Source organism: Sturnira hondurensis, unplaced genomic scaffold, assembly GCF_014824575.4.
Source record: "Sturnira hondurensis isolate 20B ecotype Veracruz unplaced genomic scaffold, ASM1482457v3 Scaffold0013931, whole genome shotgun sequence".
Lineage (NCBI taxonomy): Eukaryota > Metazoa > Chordata > Mammalia > Chiroptera > Phyllostomidae > Sturnira > Sturnira hondurensis.
In genome coordinates, this window is record NW_028086562.1 from 2,120,030 (window position 1) to 2,144,319 (window position 24,290).

The following is a 24,290-nucleotide window of genomic DNA, read 5'->3' on the forward strand; positions in this document are numbered from 1 at the left end:
CATCTGCTGTGTGTCCGCAATGGTGGCCCGGGGGTGTTGCGGCCTCACAGCCATCTCAGCACAGTTGAGGTCGCATTGTCACTCTGGGCCCTCCCAGCTTGGCACCCTGACGTTTTGGGCCCGAGGGGGTCGGCTGGGGGGCTGTCCTATGAGTGTAGGATGACCAGTGGTGTTCTTGGCCTCCACCCACTGGTGCTGGTAGCGTCTCTCCCACGGTGACAGCCAAATGTGTCTGCAGGCATGACTGGATGTCCCCCGGGGGACAGAAGCACCCTGGCCGGAGAACCACTGCTCTGGAGAGACAGCTGTGGACACAGCTCCGTCCCTGTCTTTCTCAGGACGGTGCCGTCATCATAGCTTTCCCTGGTGTTGCTCCCTGGGACCCAGGGTCTCAGGGGCACCCAGGCCGTGCTGGGCATGCTGGGGGTGCTGGGGGTGTGGGGGCTGGTGCTTCCCCAGGGTCCGAGTTCTACAGGGCCGTAGTCCAGCAGGCTGAGAAAGCCCTTGGTGGTGTGGGGGTTGGGCCCCCCCCCAACACTCTCCTTCAGAGACGAGCAGCTGGCGTTTGAGGGAGACTGAAGCCAGAGGCACCGCTGACTCAGCCCCTGGGCCTTGCTTTGCAGGCTGAAGCTGTACCACGGCAGCCCCAGAGCCCTGCTGCACCCGCTGTTGCAGGACCCCATAGAACGTAAGAGACCGGCCAATGCTGGGCTCCCCGAGCGCTGCCCCCTTCCAGTTCTGTTCTTGAGCTTCCTCAGTGGACTCCATTGGGCGGCACATGCCATGGGCTCAGGGTTTTGACCTAATTGCAAGGATGGCCTGCCAGAGGGGCATTGCTTCGTGAGGGTGGCCACAGGACAGGCGGGGCCTTGTGGGAGTTGCCTGGTGGGAGGGCTGGTGGCCTCCTTGCCTCCAGGGTAACAGCTTTGCCCCCCAGATGGTAGTTACTGTCCAGCACGGCCACTGGCTGTCACAGGAGGCGGCTAACTGTGAAGTCCATCAAGGACGAGGCAAGGCCCTTCTGCACCTGACCGAAGAGCCATCTGTAGGGACATCGCCGCAATGTGGAAGCTGGGCTCCTGTCTCCCAGGAGGCCCAGGGGTGGTGCCAGCTGGGAGGGACGTCCAGGTCCCTGGCCATAGCCACGGGGAGGGTAGGCGTGGGGGGCAGCCTGCAGACGTGGGGGTAGACCACCAGCCACATCAGAGGCTGCGTGAGGCCCCGGCCGACTGTGCTGGGGGGTGGAGGGCCACGTGGGTGCAGGCGGGTCGGTGTGGGAGCAGGAGTTCTGCTCTGGGAGATGTTGCCTGGACTCCGGACGGGAGTTTTGAGTGTCATGGAGTGCGTGTGAAAGTCAAACGAGCCCCATCACCTCCACTTCCCACTGAATTTTGAAACAGGCAGAAACTAATTTTATTGATGAAGATTGGCTTTTAGGTTATTTCTCAGTTGAATTTAATTGTTACTTGGTCGGCGTTTCCTGCCTTGGGGTCTCCCTGGAATCAGGACTTTAGGTGGCGTACATGCCACGTTGGTGTTGCCCCATGGTTTGGGGGGCTGTTGGAACGTCCATGGGGGCCGTGACCGCGCAGGGGAGCACGGGAAGGACCAGCCACGGGCCGTGAGCGTACCTCCTCGGTTGTCATTTCCAGAAATGTGTGGTGTTTTCTCGAACGAGTGGCACACTCGCGTGGTTCAGAAAGCACAGGGAAGTGTAGAAAGGGTCCGAGGGAGGCCACTCCTTCACCTGCACCCTGGTGGCCTCTCGGAGTTCTGTGGGTCCTTTCCAGGTCTTTTGACGCTAGCAAGCACGTCCCCAGTCTCATTGCCGTCCTTTTACTTGTGGCGCTGGCCCTGCGTCCCCATCACAGTTTGTCTCCGGGAACGTGTCACGTCAAGGCGGTCCCCGCGGGGGACACTAGGGCCGTGCTAGAGAAGAGTGAGGGCTGATGTCACGTTGCCCTTCCCAGGGGTATGGCGCGTCTCCAAGGTAACCTCTCGCCCAGAGGGTGGCTGAGTCCCAGGCAGGGCTGCGCGGTTGCGATTCTGCAATGTTTCTCCCGTGTGCCCTCCATAGGGGTCGTCGGACAGTGCCTTATGGGGTATTTCACATTTTAAAGTAAGCAGAGCCCAGGTTTGGAATGGTTAGGTAACACCAATACAGTTTTCCTTAATTTCTTCTTCTGGTGAATGCAGTGGGTCGCCTTTAGCTCTTAAGAGTCACGTAGCATGTTTCCAGACGGGTGAGGCCCCTGTCAGTGGAGGAAGTCAAGCCCAAGTACAATCAGCCATTTAGTGGGAATGTCTGTGGTCCCTCTCTACCCCAAGGCCCTGCGATTCTGAGGTGTGCCCCACCCCTGCGTTGCAGGTCCTGTTAATGAAACTGTTCACTCCCCCCCCCCCCCCCCCNTTTTTTTAAACTTTTTCACCCCCCCCCCCCCCCCCCCCCCCCGCACGCTGGGTCTGAGCTCCTCAGTCATCACTTCCTCCCTGCTTTTCCCAGCGCCTTGTCAGAACCTTTCTTGGGGTTCGGACCTGTTGTCCCTGTGTTATAAAGATTGATTAGCCGAGCCTCAGCCCTCACCCCAGAAGAACCCACTGTCCTTGTGGGTGGGGCTCTGTCATGGAGGCCCTGCCCCCAGGGCCTGGCCTTGCCGCCTTGTGGGGCTCCCTGGACACCAGTGCTGAGGCTGCAGGGAGGCCCCGGCTGAGTGAAGCCTGGGAAGGGCCTCCTGCTTTGGAGAAGGTGTGAGCCAGAGATGATTTGTTCCGTTGCATTAAAAACAAGCATCTCTTTCTTGCAATTTTACCAGAGAAAGTTACTAGAGAGTCCCACTCCCCCATTTTTTGGCTGAACCGACCAACTAACTCCTCTGTCTCCCTAGAAAAATACGTTTCCTGTTTGTGGCATCTACTTATGTCTAAGGTTCTCAGTCTGTAGGTGATTTGACCGGAGTGCCTTTGGTTTCAGCTGTCACAGTGCTGTTTTCTCCCTCAGAAAACAAGCACATGACCGTGATTGAGAACTGCAGCCTGCAGTGCACCCTGAGGCCACACCCGGCCCTGGAGCTCGCCTTCCACCTCCTGCCCGAGAACCTCCTGGTATCGGGTCTGCAGCACATACCTGGCCTCCTTCCAGCTCACGGGGACACGGGTAAGGGCTGCTTTGTTCTCTCCACTTGTTAGTCCATGGTCCTACCTCATAGGAATCAGGGTCTTTTGGGCAGGTGAGTATCAGTGGGATGTGGTTAGCACCTCTCAGCAAACAGCCTGGTGGGGGAGGGGAGCAGGAGGAGGAGGAGGGGGAGCAGGAGGAGGGGGAGCAGGAGGAGGAGGGGGAGCAGGAGGAGGAGCGGCAGGAGGAGCAGGAGGAGGAGGGGGAGCAGGAGGGGGAGCAGCAGGAGGAGGGGGAGCAGCAGGAGGAGGGGGAGCAGGAGGTGGCAGTGCCATCGCTGTCTGTTGTCCCTTCCTGAACAGTCTTACCTCCCTCTCGACACCTCTGTCGCCTTTTATCAGGAAGTGCTTCTGTGAGAAAAGCAGTCATGTGTTTATGACTGTGGCCAGGAAAACCACTGTTGCCACATGTCACCTTCCTAGACCTCCACATCAGTGGCTTGATTATTACTACTTTTTCCTTGTGATAAACAGATGCAACATAAAATGTACCGTTTTTTGAGCGAGGAGCTCAGTGACATTAAGTGAATTCGCACTGTTGTGCGACCACCCCGCCATCTTCTTCAGAACGGTCCGTCTTCCCAGACTGGAACCCCGTCCCCACTGAGTCTCCTGCCCCAGCCCCCCCCACCCTCCCTGCCCTCTGCTCTCCCTCCGTCTCTCTGAATACGACTGCTCCCGTTACTTCGTGTGGGTGGGACCCTGCAGCATTTGTCCCCTCCGAGAGAGAGGAGGGCCTCGAGTTCTGGGAGACGGAGAGAGCCTCGGGGGCATCCGCTGGGGCTGAGTGAGAGGCCGGGGAACCTGCGGCTCTGAGACCTGGGCTGTGGCCGGCACCCTGGCCGGGGCCCCTCGGTCAGTGACGTGCGTCGAGGTGAGGGTGCTGGGCACGCCCGCCCTGAGTCAGCCTGTGTCACCCTCTTGTGCAGGGTTGGGCCTGAGCCGCAGCATCACTGTGGCTTGCCAGTGGGTGTCAGCAGGACTGCAGGTAAACTTTAAAACACCGAACGAAACCTGGCCCAGAGCTGCTTCTAGGTCCTTAACGGAAAGAGCAGACCAGACGTCCAGACAGCCCGAGTTTGGTCCTTAGTCTCTCGTGCGAGGCTGTGGAGTCCAGGGGCCACGCTACAGAGCGGCGCTCTGATTGGAAGCGTGATTCCAGCTCTTCATCCGTAAAGCTCCCATTTTCAGGAGAGACCCGAGGCCCGTAGCCCCGCTGGTGTGGCAGGGCCGTGCACAGAGGGAGGGGACACGGCAGACACGCAGTGCGGTTTGTGTGGTGGTTTGAAATGAATGGAAGTGGAGCCGGAATGTGCTCCAGTGGGGGAAGGGTGGGGGAGCCCAACTTGCCCCTGGCAGGGGCTGCAATCACTCTTCTGGGGAGAATGGAGGGGCTCTGCTTGTCATCAGGTTTCCTGGTGGCCGTCGAGAAAACGCCCGTTGTGCTTGGCCCCCTTCTGGGCAGAGTCTCATGGAGTGTCCCTCGTGGCCTGGAGGCATTGGCCATGTTCTGTGTCTCTGTGACATTCTGCCCTGGACCTCTGGGCTCTCGTGACTCCCTCTCAATAAAGGGTCCTTTGCTGGACAGCGTCCTATAGCCCCGGAGTGGCCGAGGCTGGGACTGGAAGGCTCCCGGGTGAGCCATCTGTCACGTGTGTGGAGGGTTTGGTGTATTTCAGGGTCACACTGGGAGCTGGATATTTGTTCCTTTGTGAAATGCCACAGTGTAGGAGGGTTCAGTTGTTCGGGGTTCTTGTGGTTCACTGTGGTTTGAGTGAGTGATGTGGAGGGGTCCCGCGTACCCTCTGCCCACGGTGGCAGAACAGCATCCCCCCAGGACCCCGATGTCCACACAGCCCACGGGCCCTGTTCGAGTCTCCCCCGTTCGCATCGTGCTCACTAGTGTGGGGGTTGGACCTGTGAGAGTGACTTGCAGTCTGCGGATGACTGGATGGGGCAGCGGTTAATTCCGGCCCTTCTGGCGGCTCCGTCACCCCTAGACGGCAGACGGGCCGTTTCCTGAGCAGCGTCTCCGAGGGAAGCTCGCACTTGTTCCCGTTTGGCACACACTGCTGATTCCATGGTATCTTTTCTGTGCCTTTGGAAAGCCATCCCGCCTCCTCTTGTGCAGCTTCTGCCCTGGATGGTGGGCCCCCACGTCACCACCCGGGTCGTGGTCACGGTCTGTGGCCCACGAAGCCGCCTGTTGCATGGGAGTGAGCCTCCGGTCTGGGACCCCTTAGCTGTGTGCCTCAGACCCCCGTCCTCATGCTCTGCCCCCTCTGTGGGCTCCTCTGTCCCCCTCTAGGCGAACGGGACAGAAAGGCATGAGGGACCAGGCGGGTGGTACGGACGGAGGCTTGGCCACCCGGCCTGGCCTGGAGCGGTGTGGACTCCGCCTGAAGTGGCCAGGGCCGTGGAAGCCGACTGATAAACAGAAGCCAGAGCCCCTTTTCTGGAATGGACCCAAGGTCCCTGATGGGGTCTGGTGAAGCCATGGATGTGCCGGGGTCTGGGCCCACTTCTCACAGCACTGATGGGCTCTGGGGGAGAGCGGAGGGTCTCACGGCCACCTGAGAACATTCCCAGCCTCCACCCCCCAATGCCCGCAGGAGTGCTGGAGGCGGACAGAGTGCCTGGCTACAGCCTGGTTTGTTAGGGTGCACTGTGAACCACCGAGCCCCAGGGGTTAGAGACCTGCTCCCGGTCCCATCTGCCGGGGCCTTCGGGTGGCTTCTTCCTCTTGTGAGCGGAAACTCTGTCCCCACTAAACACTTGCTCCCCATTCCTCCCTGCCCCCAGCCCTGCACCCGCCATTTTACGTTGTCTCTGAATTCGCTTCCTTTAACGACCTCACGTAAGTGGGATTGTACAGTACTCGTCCATTAGTGACTGGCCGGTGTCACTCAGCACCACCTCCTCAAGTCCATCCCTGTTGTAGCGTGTGCCCGGATGGCCTTCCTTTCTGAGGCTGAGCGATGAACAGTCCATCGTGCAGACGGACCACGTTTGGTTTATGCATTCATTCGTGCTGGGCACCTTGGTTGTCCCACCTTCGGCCTGTTGTGAGGGAAGCTGCACTTGCATTCGGTTCTGAGTCCTTGGGGGCTGCTGTGGACACTTGGACATCGTGGGATCTTCGTGATGGGGAGGGTGTCAAAACCGTGAAGAAGGAAATAGAATCACCCGTGATTACCACCTGCGGTGCACACACGTCAATGCATGTGTTTAAGTAGAATGGGCAGCAAGTGGGCAATTTTATATAGTTTTCCTCTCTCCACTATTATGGTTACTTTGTGATCATTAATGACCTGTAACCGCTTGATTTTTGTTCCCGTTTTATGTGGATGTGAAGCTTACTTAAGTTCCCCATTTTTTAAAAAGATTTTATTTATTTATCTTTAGAGGGGAAAGGAAGGAGAGAAGGAGAGAAATATCAGTGTATGGTTGCTTCTCGGGAGTCCCCTGCTGGGAACTGGCCTGCAACCCAGGCGTGTGCCCTGACTGGGAATCGAACCGTGATTGTCTGGTTCGCAGGCCCGTGCTCAACCCACTGAGCTACACCAGCCAGGGCTTTTTTTTTTTTTTAAGATTTTATTTAAAATTCTCCATTTTTGAACATTTGGTTGTTTCTCACTTTTTTCTATTATAAATAATGCTCAGACGAATGCCTTGCTTATTTTGCCGAATAGGTTCAAAAAGTGGCATTACTGGGCAGAGGGTGTATGTGGATACTTCATTTTAAATCCTCACCTGAAGACATGTGTATTGATTCTAGGGGGGGGAGGGGGAGAAACATCCCTGTGAAAAACATTGATCGGTTGTGTCCTGTACGTGCCCCAACCAGGGAGTGAGCCACAACCTAGTCATATGCCCTGACCGGGGATTGAACCCACAGCCCTTTGGTGTCGGGGACAACGCTCAGCCACCAGAGTGCCCGGCTGGGGCTGCGTGTGGAGTTCGTGTCTCGACACCAGCGTGGTGGAGGCAGATGCGTCTGTCTGCTGGGGGCGCTCAGGAGCCGCTGCACGGACAGCACGGCACTCTCCTGCACTTTCACTGCTGCCGAGTCTTGTGTCAGTTCTTACCCTGTGAACGTTGGCATCCCCTTTTCAGAGCTAAGACCTCGCACAGACATCACTGAGTGATCGTGAGAACTCTAAGGGACCGAGAGGCCTAGAACCAGGATGATCCCAGTGCTGGGGACCTGAGGTCACCACGAGGCTGGGTGTTTTGGGGAAGCAGCTGGCTGTGCCTGCCTCCTCCTGCGCCGGCAGACACACAGGGCCCCCCTCGCAGCCGAGGGCTTTCACATGCCTGCTCTACCACATGCTGGCCTGGGTGCCAGGAGCTGGTGTCCCCTTCTGTGCTCAAGGAGCTCGGGGTCCGAGGACGTCTCGGTCAGGACTGGGACTTGCGTCCTGTGGCGTCAGCCCAGACTGTGCTGTGTGTCTGTCCCCGTGTGCGGCTGAGGATGCCGCCTGTTCCAGGGGTTCGAGGTCAGCACGGTGAAGCGAGGACGGCTTCGGGGGCCATGTTCTTGTTGGAGAGGATGGAGGTGCGGGAGGGGAGCTGTTCTGACGGAAGTGGGCGTTCCTTGTGTCCTGTCGTTCTTGTTCTTGGATGGCCAGTCACGACACTGGCCCTGGAGGAGGCCCGGCCAGGGTTCGGACCTGAAGCACAAGTTGTGTTTGTCAGGTTGGCACCGGGGCCCGCCTTCCCCATTGCAGGGCTGCTCTCCACGGCCTGAGCCTCCGTGGGTCGCCCACCCGCTCATGCTCCCTCATTGCAGGTGATGCCCTCCGGAAGCCTCGCCTGCAGAGGTCGGTCACTTGGTACTTAGACGATGTCTTCGTCACGCTGTACCCTTCTCTGGAGAAATTCGAGGAGGAGCTCCTGGGACTCCTTACCAGCGACCACTTCCGGGAGGTACTGTCTCTGGTCAGCAGGGGTGATGGCAAGGGCAGAGCGGAGCCTCTGACACTGCCCGGGGGGGGGGGGGGGGCGCAGTCCCCGCACTGGGGACCCGGTCCTGTCTTGTCCCTCTCCATGGCGGAAGACGGACAATCTAGACTATTGTCTTCACTTTGACAGTGATGAAGGTGATGTCATTTGGAAACATTAGCTGATGTTATCTTGGATGTATCTTCAGCTGGTCCCCATTTAACACATGAGTCACCGAATGAGTGTAGGGAAAGCGTGAAATAATCGACACCCTCAGAGGACATTTCGAGGGTATTCGGCTCTGTCCAGGGCGAGATTGGAGTCCCAGTCATTTAACCCTGTCTGAGCAGACACCTGGTCAGGTGCCCCCCAAACCTGTCAGGTACCCCCCAAACCTGTCAGGTTCAGCCTGCTGTGTTCCCATCCGGATGTTCCCATCCGCCCTTCACCTGAGAGCCTGTGGGGAGCTCCCTGGACATGACGGAGCCTTGTCCCCGCCTTGTAGTTTGGGGTGACGCCTTGTGCCTAGCACGGCCTCTGAGCACGCAGTTCCCTGTCCTGCTCGTCCTCCATGCTCAGTGCGGACCCGCCCGCCGAGGGCCCCCTCCTCCAGCCAGACCCCTGACAGAACACTTGGTCTCCTCACCTGCTTCCTGGTTGGCCTTGGTCCCCGTGGCTGTGTGTGCACCAGGGGTGGGGACGTGAGTGGCTCAGCACCGTACCCACTGGGAGGGCAAGTGTTGGCATGCAGCCAGTCTTGTATTTGTTGGTTGTATGTCTGTCAGTGCCTGCCGTACAGCCTGGGCAGTCAGCAGTTGTTAACCATGCACACGCACACGCACACGCACACACGCACACACACAGCGAGGTAGTCTCCTGGAAAATGGAGCTCCCGGTAATGTGGTCCCATCTGAAACAAACACCGCAGAGGGGGTTGAAGTGGCCTTTCCCACACTCTCTGCGGTCCCCACTGTTTCCTCACCGCTCAGAGCCGGCTCTGTGGTGGCGGCCGTGCTGTGAGAGCGCTGTCGTTGAGTTTTGTACGTCCCCATAAAACTGCATTATTGGGTGTGCTCACTGTCTGTGTACGTTCCCATAAAACTGCGTTATTGGGTGTGCTCACTGGTGCTTGTTGCCCACTCACCGGCAGACACCCCGCCGCCTCCGCCGTTTGTCCTCTTCACTCAAGGACTCAGGCAGCGCCCAGGTCTGCTCTGCCTGATGAATGGGCAGCGAGGAATGCTTGGAGATTCAGGCATCGTTTTCCTGCAATCCCATAATTTAATCAACAGCAATAGCCTGGAGGACTATTCTGGTTCATTTGTTAGAGTGCCTGTACATTTTTTCTTAAGATGAAACACTTTAATATCCTGCAACCACTTTGGGGCAGATTCCTTTTATATTGGCTTATGATTTCCTGCCTGAGTAGGTCCCCTTCTCCACTGCCGGTCTGCCTGAGGTCTGCAGGGTCTGAGCCCTGCAGAGGGCTGAGGCCGTGAAACCCACTGGGCCAGGAGCCTCGGCCAGTGCCACCCTCCACAGGGGCTCCCGCACCTCGGACCCCTGGCCCTGGGACCAGCGCTGAGGTCCCTGGTGGCTAGTTTGAGAAAGGCAGCTCAACCTTGGAGATTTAGGGCGAGATCCTGGTGATCGGGTGTCTGAGGGGTATGTTGAGGTGCATTGCTTGGAGAAGAACACGCTACCTGAGGACATCCCCAACTACCCGGCAGGTGCCCTGTGCCTGGCCAGTTTCAAGCAGTTGACTTCTCTGTCCTTCGCTGGGACTCTTTCTAACGGAGCTCCATGTGATCTGGAAAGGGCTGAAACTTCTGTCACGGCCTCCCCCCTCTGCTCGCCCCTCCCTGGGAACTTGGCCGGAGAGCCCCTTTCCTCTTCTGCCCAGGCCTGATCCGGCTGACCTGTACTTTTCCAGGGCAGTGGCCTGCTGGATGGTGGCACTCTGGAGATCTCGGAGCGGCGTCTGTGTGTCGGCGTGCACAGCGGTCTGGGCTTCGTGCACCGGCCGCAGGTCATGGTGCTGGTGCCCGAGCGGGAGGTGGCCTTGACACGCTCTGCCAGCTTCAGCAGGAAAGTCGGCTCCTCTTCCAAGGCCAGGTATTTGCCCAGGGCCCCGAGTCCAGCCCCGGGGATTAGGAGGAGTGAGCAGGCGTCCACGTGAAATGCAGCTGTTCTCACACGCGCAGTGTGGTCCCTCCCGGGTGCCTGCCTTTCCTCTCGCCACGTTGTGCCCGTTGGGAGCAGACCTCAGTGTTGTGAGGCCGGATGGGAACCAGAGGCACCTCCGAGGGCTGCAGCTGCTGGCCCTGGGGCTGGAGCCTCCTGGGAGACCTGGCCCTACAGGTCCTGCCTCCCGACACAGCGCCAGGGCCTGGAGAAAGTGTTCACTGTGGTGCCCAGAGGAGCTCAGAGGCACTGCCCGGGAGGGGCTGGCTGTGCTGGCGTGGTGACGCTGGTGGAGGGGCGAGGGGCAGTGGGAGCCACCGCCTGACGTGCCCCTGCCGTGTGTTCTTGTGGCAGCTCCGGGAACCAGGCTCTGGTTTTGAGAAGCCGCCTCCGAGTCCCTGAGATGGTCCGTCACCCCGCGTTCGCCATCGTCTTCCAGCTGGAGTACGTGCTGAGCAGCCCTTCGGGAGTGGACGGCAACGTAAGGCCCGTCGTGCCGGTCCAGGCCCCGCCCGGCCGCAGCCCTAGCCAGTCTCCATTGACATGGCTCCGCTGTGGCAGCGTGACCACGTTGGCAGCCCATTGACCGCGAGGAGCAGGCTGTAGGAAGCCTGTTATCGCCGGGGCAGCTTAGCCCTTCCGTCTCCCCGCCGACAGTGTGCCGTGCGATGCTGACTGGTGGCGATGCGCGTCCTGGAGGGTGCCTCCCGATAGCAGGGACTCGTAATGATCAGGCTCGTGATTGTTTGGAAAAACGAAGCCATTTGCTGCGTTTTTCAAGGGATACTAAGCCTGGTCGGGCTTGAGTCTGCACCGGTGGCAACGGCCTCTCCCAGTGAGCTCTGCATGCCCTGTGTTGTCACCGTGGTTTTGCAGAGTTCGACCGCAAGACTTCATGGGCGCAGTCTTTGGAAAGCCCAAATCCGAGTTCGTGTGGATTTTGGGTTGGGGTTTTTATTTCTGCAACGAGCAGCGCTGGGATTTCGATAGGGGTAGTACTGACTCTGCAGAGGCTTTGGGGAATGTGACAATGTTCACGATGTTAAGGTTCGCAGTCCATGCACACGGTGGTTTCATGTATTCCTGTCTCCTTCTGTGTCTTTCAGCGACGTCCGTGGGGTTCCCTGTCTAAGTCCCCCTCCTCCTTGGCTGCGCTGCTCTCCCGGCTCTGTGCTGAGTGGAGGCGGGAGCTCGGCGCCCTGCCTCCCCGAGGGGGAGGGCTCTGTCTTTCGGGGGGTGGGATGTTGGCGGTGGGCTTCTCGCACGTGGCTTTTATCACGTTGCAGCTGTTTTCTTCTGGTGTCGAGTGTGTTTATAACAAAAGGGCGTTGGATTTCGTTGCGTCGGTGGAGAAGATGGCATGGTTTTCCTCCCTCTCTGTTCTGCTCGTGGGGCGCGTTGCACCCGTCAGCTGTCGTGAGCCGGGCCGTCCTTGCGGCCCAGGGACAGAGCCCTCTTGGCCAGGGCGTGTAACCCCTTTACCACGTGGCCAAACTCTGTCTGCTGGTCTTTGGCTGAGAATTTTTGTGTTTGTGTCCATCAGGACATTCTGCGGTTTCCTTCCTCGTGGTGTCTTTCTCTGGCTTTAATGTTGGTCATGCTGGTCTTGTAGAAGAAGCTAGGAACTGTCTCCTCCCCCTCATTTTGGGGGGAGATTTTGGGAAGGATTGGCATTAGTTCTTAACATGTTTGGTAGAATTCACCAGTGAAGCCCTAAGTCCAAGGCTTTTCTCTGTTGGGAGATTTGATTCTCTCTGTTGGGAGTTAATCTGCTCCGATTTCCTATTTCTTTGTGATTTAGTCTCCGTGGACTTCGTGTTTCTGGGACTTTGTCCATTTCTTCCAGGTCATGCAGTTCGTTGGAGAAATCTGACGATCGGATGGCGGATCCCGTACGGATGCAACATTTCACTTCTTTCTTGTTGCTTTCATGATTCTCTGTCTTTCGAAAGTTCGGTTATCGTGTGGCTTGGTGTGGGTCCCTTCGGGCCTTCTTGCCTGGAGTTCCTTAATGTTTATATTCATGTCTTTCCTCCAACTGAGAAAGTTTTGAGTCATTACTTGTTCAGATAGTCTCTCTGTTCCTTCCTCTCCCGTTTCCCCGGTGAGACTCCCGCGGTGGGCGTGGCGTGTCATGCAGTGACGTCCCTCCGGCTGTGCGCACTTTCTTTAGTCTTCTCTTCCCTGCTCCTCAGACCGGGAACTGTGTATTGCCAAGGGTAATGTGTGCCCATGGTTTGGGGCCACACTTTCAAGAAAGAAAACCTTTTGTTTTAATTTTTTAATTCACTTATTTTTTTATTTATATTTAGATACTTGTTTTTTGTGGTATAATTTTAGCCCTTACTTTCGAACACATTATGGCACCAGAAATTTTATGTAACAAATAATTTACAAAACACAAGAACAGACACAAGGTGCAGAGACATTTAATTAGCACTACCCACGTGTCACCCACATTTTAATTTTTCCCGCAGAATTTGGGCAAAGGCCAGGCCTTATCCACGGCGACCTTCGGCTGTTCCCCGAGGCTGCATCTTGCTGTGTGCCGACCCCTCCTTTGCTTTCCCCAGTCCGCCGTCCAGCCCCCTTTGGTCCCCTCGTCCGACTTCCTCCACCTCTTCCTTCTGCTCTCCGAGCACCTGTGACACAGGTTGGGGAGGCTGGGCGTCTGGGGGGTGTTTTGGTGCCCCGACCAGAAGGAGGGGTGTCCTTCTATTCGTTCCCGTCTGTTTTTGTGTCTCTCAGGAGTGGTTTTTAAAAATGCTTTCCAAATGCAGATTTTAAACAGTTGAACAGTTCTCATTAAGTCTGTTCATAGACATGTAATTTCTGTGCTGCTATTGTGAGTGAGGTTTTCCTCTTTATAGTATCTTCCAGCTTAACAAGGCAGGGCTTTTCCAGTTTCTATGTTTTTGCTTGTGTGGTGAGTCATTTAAAGAAATTACCAGCACTTTATAAAGTCGAATGTGCCACACATGGTTTTAAAATTAAGCTATATTTTGAGATGCTTACAGACGCCCATGCAGCTGTAAGAAATAAGCGAGAGGCCCAGGTCCCCTTCACTGATTGCTCCCAGTGGCCGCACTGTCGCGTGACGAGTGCGGCTTGGACTTCAAGGTGAGCTGGTCAGTGTTTTCTCGGTCCTTGAGTGTGCTCTGAGTCCTGTCCATGGCCTCCGCCTGTGTTCCCCCTCTTCGCCCTGAGCCTTTGTCTGTCGCCCTCTCCTCTCCTGCTGTGGCCTAGATCGCTCAGCGCGGTGGAGGCAGGGCGGGGTGCAGGGCGGGGTGCGGCTTTCACGGCTGCACGTTCACTGTGTCACCGGGCGGGGATCTCAACCAGAGAGCTGCTTCTCCTGAGACCCCCGGACGCTGCCGTGGGAGATGGGGCCTGCCTGGTGTGCATCCCCGCCCTGGACTGTCGCTGCTCCGGGGCAGAGGGCACGGGCCATGGAGTGGAGTGGAGGGGCAGTGCCCCAGGAAGGGGGGCCAGGCACCCACACCTGAGCCCTGCAGGTGAGGGCTCTGCAGGACTCAGTCGGAGATGGAGGGAGGCGCAGGAAGAAGGAGAGGCCCAGGCCTGGGCCCGGGCCCCTCTTTCTCTCCTAACTCTCCCCCTTGGGTTTCAGGATGTTCAGAAACCAGTGATCTGGAGAGAACCTTGTCCCTTGTCCACTGTCCAGTTCTGGGTCCCCAGAGCTGATGTGCCTGTGCCCAGCCCAGCATGCCCTCCAGAGGATGGCCTCGGGCCACCCACCGAGTGGGGCTGCAGCCCCTCAGCGGTCAGCCTTCTCCGGCGGTGGTGAGGGCCACGGTGGTGAGGGCCACGGGCATGTCGTGGTCACGTCTGCACCATGTGGATGCGGGCACGCCTTTGCCTGGCCCAGGGCCCTGAGCTGCCTCCCTGCCCTCCCCCCTCTGTGATACGGTTCCCTCAACTTCTCCCCGCTCTTCGTTCCTGGTGATGTTTTCATTCCTCTGACCTGTGTGATACCAGGGATCTTTGGGGACGTTGCACAGTGTGTGTCTATCCATTTGTGTTCAGCCCCCTGGTGTGGTGGCCCCCACTGGGGGTTCGTCCCTTGGCTTGTCTCTGCTGTGGTCTCAGGGGCAGCGACCTCCCCCCGCCCTGTCACCCCTGCAGTGTGTTACTGCCCGGACTCGGTGTGGTGGGCCCTGGAGGCCAGCGTGGGGCCCTGGGCGGAGGGAACATCAGCCTCGTGAAGTGATGTGGTATCTAACTTGCTGCTGAGTGAGTTGCGGGTTGCTCTGAGGACAAGCCGAGGGGACTCAGTCTGTTTCCTGGGGCTGCTGGAACAAATGGCCGTGAACTCTGTGGAAAACAACGGACATTTCTTCCTGCGCAGTCTGAGGCCGCCGTTCCCAAGTGAGCTCTGCTGTGCCCAGGCTGGGGTGTCGGCAGAGCCCGGTGGTGGGGTGGAGGGCAGGGTGGGTGTGGGTGGGGGCGGTGTCCTGCCTCCTCCAGGTGGGCACCCTGCAGCCTCTGGCCGTGTTGCTCCTCCTCTGCTTGTGTCTCTGCCTCGAAGTGCTCTCTGTGCTGCTCTCCTGAGGACACCGGTCCTGGAGTTAGGGCCCCCGGCAGTCTCGCTGTCTTCAGTCACAACTCTAATTAACTCCATCCACGAGGCACAGAGTCTGGGGGTTAGGGTGTGGGCGTGTCGCCTGGGGCCACCATGCACTGCCCGGCGGGACCCTCGACTGCCACCTTCCCGGGGTCTGGTGTTGTTTTCTGTTTGCGTGTCACCTGTGAAGGTGACACCTGTGCTCTACGACAGACCTGGCCCACAGTCCAGGGACGCTCCTTTGGCCTTTTGCCTGTTGTTTGCTCTTCTAATTAAAAGCCTTAATGGAAACAAATCAAAGAATTTTTTTCTCTTCCACTTGCATGAAATCAAACCCAATTTGCAGGATAAGGTGTCAGAAAGTAGCAGATCCGATCCCAACCACTGGAGGCCACTGATCGGAGGAGCTCTGTCCCGGGCCAGCGAGGGGCACTGACCTCCTCCTCAGAGCTGGGGGAGGGGCTGTTGGGGGGTCCTGCTGCCGTGTCACCTGCCTGCTCGGAGAGGAATCGCCCCAGGGCCCTGACTGCCCCTCCGCCGTCTCTGTGAGGGCCGACTCACTGAGCGCCTCTTCCCGGTGGGGGTGAGGAAGCAAAGGACGCAAAATGGATGTACGTGTACCCGGAAGGTCCTCCACCCAGGAGAGAGCTGCGCTGACCGCCAACAGAAAGCCACAAGGAACTGTGGAACTGGGAAATTAGGGGTCAGAGTCACCTAGTTTGAAAAATTAAACCAGAGGAGTTACACAAATAGCATGGAAACTTGGATTTTATTTTATTTTGGTTCTGCAATACACTGGATTTTATAGATGATTGTTTACCCAAGTAGCCCAGTTTAATTAAACTGTAATTAAAATTACAGTTTAATTTTGGAGGCCTGTTTCCTGAACACATTTGTAATGCTGTAGTTCTTAAAAAGCAGTGGCGTTGTGACCAGCCCGTCACTGGGACACGCAGCTGCCCAGGACCGTCTGTGCCGTCGTCAGCCGCCGCCGGGGGAGGCCCACGTACCCTTGTCTCTGGCAGGCGGAGGCGGTGCTCAGGGCTTGCTCTTTGCCAAGTTCATGCTCGCCTTCCTGGGACGTGGGCATTTTCTCATTGAAGGGCAGGGAGAGACCCACTGCCTGCTCACCGCTGTGACTGGGGCCAAGGGTAGCCATGGCCTCACCTGGGATCTGGATTTTGGCTCCAGTCAGGGGTCAGTGGGTGGTTAGAGGTCCAGCCATGACGGGGACTCGGGGAAGTGAGGTGAACTCAGAGCCACGTGCCCATTCGGGGTGCTTTCACCGCAAGAACGTAGAGGGTATGGCAGGGTGGAGCACTGCCCAGCAAGGAACGGCCAGAAGACTGGCCTGGGTGGGATGTGCGACTCTTCTCTGTGGGGACCTGCTCACGCACGTGCTGTCCGTGTCAGAGCCAGCAGGGCCTTCTGCGTGTGCGCATCAGCCCTTCATGGCCGAGTGCAGATGAGGTGTGGTATGGCTGTGTCCAGCCAGAGATGCAGGGAGTCAGGGGGCCCCCCACACCCTGAGCCTCACCTTCCAGTGGCTCCTGACACAGCTGCAGTCAGCTAGACCCCGGCCCCTCCCTTCCGGGAGGCGCCCTGCACCCTTCGGCTGGCCTGGGCCTCCACTCCTCTCCGAGGCTGCCTGCCTCCGTGACTACACCTGCCGTAGGCTGGTGGTCAGAGGGACAGTTGGATGGAGGGCCCCGCCCCCTGGGCTGCTCCGGGACAGTGAGGATGCACCATTCTCTGGCCTGCCTCATCCCAGAGGGTCAGATGGTGGGGTTCCAGGGTGGGTGCGGGGGTTGGGGGCATCAGGGAGCGAGGCTGTGCTCACAGTGATGGGCCTGCCCGCCACCTTTGGGCCCTTTCTCCTCCCGCGTCACCCCCATGGCGTGGCCTCCTCCACGTGGCGGCTCCAGGCCAGGCCAGCAGGGTCTCGGAACAGGAGGCCAGCCCCCCTGCTCTGCTGCTGTGGGGTGCTGTGTCCCGCTTCTGCCTCGGCCCTTCCTGTGCTAAATGGACGCGAGGCTCCCTGGCCCGGCCCCCTGCTCGCCCTGGTGAGAGCACCCTTGCTCTCCCCGCCTGCGGGGGCTGTGTGATAGCTCACACGCCATGTGCTCTGGTTCCATTCCAGGCGGCTTCTGTCACCTCCTTGGCCAGCCTGGCGTGCACGCACACGGTTCGCTGGGCCGTTTGGAAGCCTTCGCCAGAAGCCAGCTCCGGAAGCGTGACGCTGCCTCTCCAGGGCGGGATCCAGCCCAACCCTTTGCACTGCCTGGTGTATAAGGTGCCCCCAGCCAGCATGAGCTCCGACGAGGTAAGTCGTTAATACTTCGTAATTATGACTCTTATTACCATGAGCTTCTGGCAAGTCCCTATATTTTCAGAGGTTGACAAGTATGTTTGCTGACGTTTCACAAGGAGAATTTGTTTGTTGTGGGTATGCCCTTGACCATGTGTGATTGCTGAGTCGCAGTCAGCTGTGAGCTCACAGAGGCCGCCTTGACCTTGGGTCTTCACATTGCTCTCCACGTATCATTCTCTCAGGTGACCTGCAGGGCTGTGACTCTTACTTGTATGCCCTTTGCAATGAGATCCACGCCGGGGCTGCGGGGCTGCGTGGGTCTTTTAGAAAAGGACATTGAAACGTGTGGTGCCCTGGGGGATGGGCCCCCGTGGCACGAGGGCTGGGGAGGGAGCCAGGTGGCTGGTGTGCAGCCCAGCTCATCCTGGGGCTTGTCACTCACACTCTCTGGCCCCTGGCTCTCCCCAGCCCTGGAAAGAGGGTGGGACCACAGCCAGAGTTTGAAAAATCCACTTTTGAAAGGAAGCTTTCTCTGAACCACAGTATAGAGAGCACAGAAAAAGTGGGGCACAGCTAGGTGAAGTGCGAGTGAGGGGTCTTGTCCCCGGCTCACTGCGGGCCTTGCAGGGTGGCCAGTAGTGACCCAGGGAGCCACAGACACTGTGGGGAACCCCTGCCCTGGCTCTGGTGTGCTGGTGGCATCCTATCCGGGCCTGCCATCCGGTTCCTCGGCTTCTGTCCCCGAAACGCGCCCGCCTGTCTCAGCAGGGCTCGGTTGTCTCATTTTTCCTCGGGAAAGGGAGGGTCCCTGTTATTTCAGTGTGTCACCTGTGTGCTGACTCCAGCAACAAACATTATTTCAGCGCTGTTATGTATGATTTGGGTAATGCTTTGGGGACCTGCATGGGGGACAGTGGACAGTGCAGCTTTTGTTACTGTGAAGGACGTCCCTCATTATGGGACCACGTTCCGCTGCGTTCCCGCATGGTCTGGTTGGAGCCCTCCGTACAAAACCGCCACATCACAGGGGGAGGCCTGTGCCGAGGCCAGTCTGTCATCCGTCCTCTCCTTCTTCTCGGCCTCTCCTGCAGGCAGGTGAACACTTGCTGCACTTGGGTTTGACCTCCTCGTGCCCCTGCAGGCAGGTGGACACTCGCCGCACTTGGGTTTGGCCTCCTCGTGCCCCTGCACCCCCATCATGACTCTGTGCAGGTTTGACCGTCTTAAGGACACGGGTGCATCCGATGCTGCCATTTTTCACAAGGACTGTCACTTCTGGTCAAAGTGTCTCCGGGTCAGCCCTGCTGACATTCTGGGCCGATTGCCCTGCATGTTGCTGGCCAGTGACAGTCCCGTCCCACCCCCCCCATCACTAAATGAGGGCCTGGCCCAGATGCCTGCAGACCCCGCCCTGAGTCTCCTGGGGAGGGGGGGCTGCCCCCATCAGGGAGCACACCTTCACCAGAGATGGTGGGCTAAAGGTGGTCACGGATCTGGCTCACTCCCCACCCTCCAAAAGCCCCCCCCGCTCCTTCCTGTACCTGCCAGCGTCGGTGACAGTACCTGTGTCTGTTAAGTCAGGCGACTGGACACTGGGGTGGCCTGTCCTCTGCCCCTCCCCCAGCTGGTTCACCTTACTCTCTTACACCCCCTTGGGAAAAACACCCCGAGTCCGTGGGGCTTGCAGGTGAGTGGGAGTAGCCGTGGTCAGTCCACGGAAAGCACGAGTGGGGGACGCACCGTGACTGTTGGCTGAGTGAGTTTGGGGGTTTGTGCTGTGATTATTTCAGTGTTACTTACTGTGAAGGGTAAGCGGTATGTTGGGATTATGTTTTCTCTCCTGAATAATTTACGTATTTTTCCCGTGAGCAAACAGTTGTCTTCAAAAGATTGTGTCCGCAGAGGCAGCCCTTCAGCTCCTGGCTGGACCGTGGCATTTACCACGTTTCCTGAGTTTGTGCTTCTGCTGCTGCTTCTCAGTGCGCAGTTTCCCACGTTGGCTACTCAGCTGTTGACATCCAGTAATGACGGATGGTCCTGCAGCTCCTTTGTACCCCTCGCACGTCTTTAAAGACATACAGTCTCTGCCCCCCCACCCCCAGCCCGCCCCGCCGGGCCTCAGATTCAGCTGCAGTCACCAGCACAGGGGTTCTGGCCAGGGGATGGGAAGGGGCCAGGGAACTGAAAGCACTGGGTGGGGGGGCGGGGGAGTCAAGAAGAGGGAGGAGCTTGGGACGCAACCCCGTAAAGTTGTTTAAGAGATGCTGGGTTAGCCCTCAGGCTGACCCTAACCTCCCTCAACCGGACCCTAAACAGCACACCAGAGACTTAGAGAACTGAGCCATGCGACGGACGGCCACCCAGTCCCAGAGTCCCCTTCGGGTGGGCCATGTGCTGGAGAAGCTGGAAAGCGTCGCCCAGGCTTTGAAAGTCAGACCGGCGTGGAAACCTCGACCCCCAAAGGCCAGTCGGAAGCCGTGCCCTGAACCTGACTGGGCCGACTCCTGGGTGAGCAGAAGTGCCAGCCTCCTCCACGGGATTTCAGTGTGACTGCGAGTTGCATCCTCTTCTGATGTCCACGGTACGGTCTGCACTCAGTGGGCGGACGCAGGACCGGGGAGCCCAGCCCGCGGAGGAAAGAGCCGGTCAGCAGAGAACGCGGGGTGACTCGGATGTGGGAGCAGTCGGAGCGAGAGAGGGAGGCGTTGGAACGGTGCTCCAGGGCGGGGCGCAGACACTCTGAAACCAGCGAGAAAGTGGCAAGTCTCTGCGGGGAGATGGCAAAGAGCAGGTGGCGATTTTGGAACTGGAAAGGGAAGTGAGGGCCCACCGGACGGGCTCCATGGAGACGGTGGAGGAGTCCTTGAACTCGACGGCCAGTCAGTAGCATCTACCCAGCCTGGGCCTCGGAGAGACACACGGTGGGAGGCAGCCTTGGGGACCTGTGGCCGCAGGCTGACGCCTACGTCTCCGGAGCCCGTGGAGGAGAAAGAGGACACAGGAGAGAGAGTCTGAAGAAATGACGGCATAAAACCTCCCACGTTTGGGACAAGACGCCAACCTCAGACCGAAGAGGTTCAGTGCACCCGGAGATAAATGCCAGGTGACTCTCCCCAGACCCCCCGCAGTCAAAGCGCTGGAAACAAAGGCCAAGTGCTGGACACAGCCCTGGAAGAAGGACGCGTCGCTTGGAGAGAAACAGCCACACGTGACCGGGGGTTCCTTAGCGGACACTGTAGAGGCCGGAGGGATGGAGCGGCATTCCAGAGAAGCAGCAGGAAGACTCCAGAACACGGGCATCTGTGTGCAGACAAAGGGCAGACCTGGTATTGGCAGGTGAACTGGACCTGAGCCCGTGCATGGGTGGCCGACGCGCTCTGAGGTGGTCCCTGGGGGGATTTTCTTCAGACGGCGGAGAAGGGCTGCTCGATGGGGACCTGGCAGGTCGGGGCGAGGAACGGGCGACAGATGATGTCTGTTCCCTCTGCTTTGTGTTTGGTGTTGAGGCCGCACTTATAACAGTGGTCGGACTTGTGATATATGTGCGTATATACATGCATGTGCACACGTAAGTGAGGGACATACATAGTTGCTTTACCATATGTATGTAGGCAACTATAAAATAAAGGGGAAGGGTAAAGAGAGCTGTGTGGTGATCGGGTTTCCACATTCCTCTTCAAGTAATAAAATACCGATTCTGAGTAGTCCGAGCAACCACTAAAAACGTGGTACAAAGAGACAGTGAAAACCCCACTAGATGGAGAACATGGAATAATTCCAAAGAAGGCAGGAAGGAGAAAGCAGGAATGTACAACCACAGGAACAAATGACTACAGATGGCAGTCCTGGGTCCCAGCAGACCAGCGGTGACATGACACACAACCCAGGTCCCAGCAGACCAGCGGTGACATGACACGCAACCCAGGTCCCAGCAGACCAGCGGTGACATGACACGCAACCCGGGTCCCAGTAGACCAGCGGTGACATGACACGCNTGAGGCCGCACTTATAACAGTGGTCGGACTTGTGATATATGTGCGTATATACATGCATGTGCACACGTAAGTGAGGGACATACATAGTTGCTTTACCATATGTATGTAGGCAACTATAAAATAAAGGGGAAGGGTAAAGAGAGCTGTGTGGTGATCGGGTTTCCACATTCCTCTTCAAGTAATAAAATACCGATTCTGAGTAGTCCGAGCAACCACTATAAACATGGTACAAAGAGACAGTGAAAACCCCACTAGATGGAGAACATGGAATAATTCCAAAGAAGGCAGGAAGGAGAAAGCAGGAATGAGGAATGTACAACCACAGGAACAAATGACTACAGATGGCAGTCCTGGGTCCCAGCAGACCAGCGGTGACATGACACGCAACCTGGGTCCCAGCAGACCAGCGGTGACATGACACGCGACCCGGGTCCTGGCAGACCAGCGGTGACACGGCATGTGAGCATTCTACACACGCCCATCTGAAGGCAGAAACTGTCAGGTTGTACAGGAAACTCAAGTCCACGCGGATGCTTTCACCAGGCGCTCACGGCAGGTGCAGCGACGCAGGTTGTGGGTAGCGAAGGGCCGGGAGGCGTCATGTGCAAACACTGAGCCAGAGAGAACTGGGGTGGAGGCCCGGTCAGACTCTGGAGCACAGGAAATGTCCAGGAGTTCGGGGATATTGCCGAAGGTGAAAGAGTCAGTTCACCAAGAAGATCCAGCGCCCTCAGGTGTGCGCGTCTGAGACAGAAGGCAGAGCTTCAGACATGGTGAGCGGGAGTCCTAGAACTGAGAGGAGGAGTGGACGGGTCACAGGGACGGTCTGAGCCTTCTTCAGGCCCCTGGGAGTGGGCTGCGTCACCCACAGCCAGAAAGTGACTGAGGCACAGGACAGCTGCCCGTCATCACCAACAAGTGGGTCTGAGTGACATCCATCAAGAGCCTCCCCACCACCAGCAGGACACATGTCCTCTCCCAGTGCACATGGGACACTCATGGAGACACTGAGACCATGGCCTGGGTCATACATGCACACACACACACACACACACAGCTTTAACAATATGAAAAGAATTGAAACCATAGATACATCCTGTGGTTGTAATGGGATTACATTAGACATAAATAACAAAGATAATGTAAAAAATCAGACACTTGGGCATTAAACCACACATTTCTGAATTACCCATTGTTTAGGAAGAGACCTCAAGGAAGGAGAAGATGATATTTGAACTGAATGAAAATGAAAACACAGTGTATCAGAATTTGTGGGATGTGGCAACGTGGGCTTGCGTGGAATTCCATAGTGTTAAGTGCTTATGTTAGGAAAAGGGTCTGAAGTCTGTGATTGAATCTCCCACCTTTAGAAACTAGAAAAAGAACAAAATAAATCTAAAGCAAGTAGAAGAAAATAATAAAGCGAAGGGAAGAAGTCAGCGAAATTGAGAACAGAAAAGCAATAAAGAAAAAAATGGAGAACACCAAAAGACCCAAAACCAATCATCTGAAAAGATCAATAAAATTGATAAACCTCTAGTGACACTGAAAAGAAAAAGGAGGACACGCCTCAGGCCACACGGGCGTTAAAGGGTGGGGGGCGCGCACACTTCGAGCAGCTCTGTGCCCTAGTCTGACGACGCTGACGAAGCGGGCCAGTCTGTCCCAAACAACCAGCTGTCAAAACTCCCCCAAGCTGAAGTGGGAAACCGGAAGTCAGTTTCGGTAGAAATGGAAATCAGAGTTAAAAAACACTTTGGAGAAGAAGTGTCTGGGCCCCTCACCGTGGATTCACCATTTAGAGCAGACACGGTACCGATTCTAGAAAACCCCTTCCAGAAAACGGGAGATGGGAATGATTCCCAGTTTGTGCACGAGGCCTGTGTCACACCGACATTGGAAACAGAGAAAGAAAACGATGGACACAGATGCAAAATACCTCACAAAACATCAGCAAACCGAACGCAACAGCATGGAAAACAACACAGCACAACCAAGTGGGGGTCTGTCCCCGAAAGGCAAGGCCGTGTTCTTTTGGAAAGTCAGTAACTGCAATTCGCCATGGTCACAGCCCAGAGAAGGAAAACTGTAGGATCGTGGGGATGGTGCAGGGACATGTTTGACACAATTTAACAGCCGTGTGTGTAGAAACTTGGAGCAAGAATTCCCTCAGCCTGGTCCCGGGTGTTCACAAAGCCCTTAGGTCGCACGCGCCCCGAGGGCCGGGGCCAGGCGGTAGAGGTGCACTCAGAGCCTTCAGACCCTCACCGAGCGCTGCCCTGGGGTCTGGGGGTTCTGGCCGTGCAGCCAGGCGGGAGCACAGAGTGAAAGACGCGCAGGTTGGAAAGGAGGCCTCAGGGCCGCTCTCCCCGCAGACAACTGGGTCGCCTGTGCCCGTAATCCCAAGGCAGCGACACAGAACCACCAAAGTGTGTGAGTGAGTTTATGGGGGCCGCAGGGTACAGCCGGAGGTCGAGTGTAAAAACATCAACCTCCTGCCTCTATACTGGCAATGAAACGCTGGGAAGCCAAATTCACAAATCGCTGCTGTATACAGAGGCCCCCGCGCAGTGGGTCTGACAGAGTATGTGCAGGGCCTGCCCTCTGAGCACTTGGCACGCTGCGCTCGGTGCCTGCCGTCGTTTTCTTTGTGGCCGCCCCGCCGTGAGGTCGGACGACCGAAACCCGTGGAGAGCCGGGACCGCTTTACTGAGACTCAATGTGACGGAGGCAGACTCGGAGTCCGAACCAAAGGCGGGCGGGCAGCAGGGGTGCGGGCTCGGGTCACACACATGCATTTCAACGGGGCTGTTCTGGGAGAAACAGCTCAGAGAGATGGGCGCTGCGCACACCTGTGTCCACGGCAGCTCCTGGTTCTCATCCACGCTGGAAACAGCCCGATGCTCCGAGTGGGCGACGAGTAGATAACGTGGGACACCACACGACAGGACTCGGCTCAGTGACGGGAGGGAGTGACCAGAGATGCACTGAGTGAAGGGAGCTGTGTCCACAGTCAGGTGCCACGGGTTCCCCTTCTTGACCAGCCCAGACCCGAGGGGGCAGCCTGGTGAAGGGCTTGGGAAAGTCGGTGTTCACGGGT

General features: G+C 57.4%; 1 protein-coding gene across 2 annotated transcripts in view; it reads left to right on the forward strand.

The window, feature by feature from the left end:
* Positions 1 to 24,290, forward strand: part of NPHP4 (nephrocystin 4) — an 86,216-nt gene that overhangs the window by 16,936 nt on the left and 44,990 nt on the right. For both annotated transcript variants that reach the window (XM_037062098.1, XM_037062099.1), the window contains exons 6-11: positions 624 to 688; positions 2,999 to 3,154; positions 7,967 to 8,103; positions 10,052 to 10,233; positions 10,657 to 10,783; positions 17,025 to 17,207. In XM_037062098.1, coding sequence (XP_036917993.1) covers positions 624 to 688; positions 2,999 to 3,154; positions 7,967 to 8,103; positions 10,052 to 10,233; positions 10,657 to 10,783; positions 17,025 to 17,207 — 850 coding nt within the window. The remainder of the gene's footprint in view (positions 1 to 623; positions 689 to 2,998; positions 3,155 to 7,966; positions 8,104 to 10,051; positions 10,234 to 10,656; positions 10,784 to 17,024; positions 17,208 to 24,290) is intronic.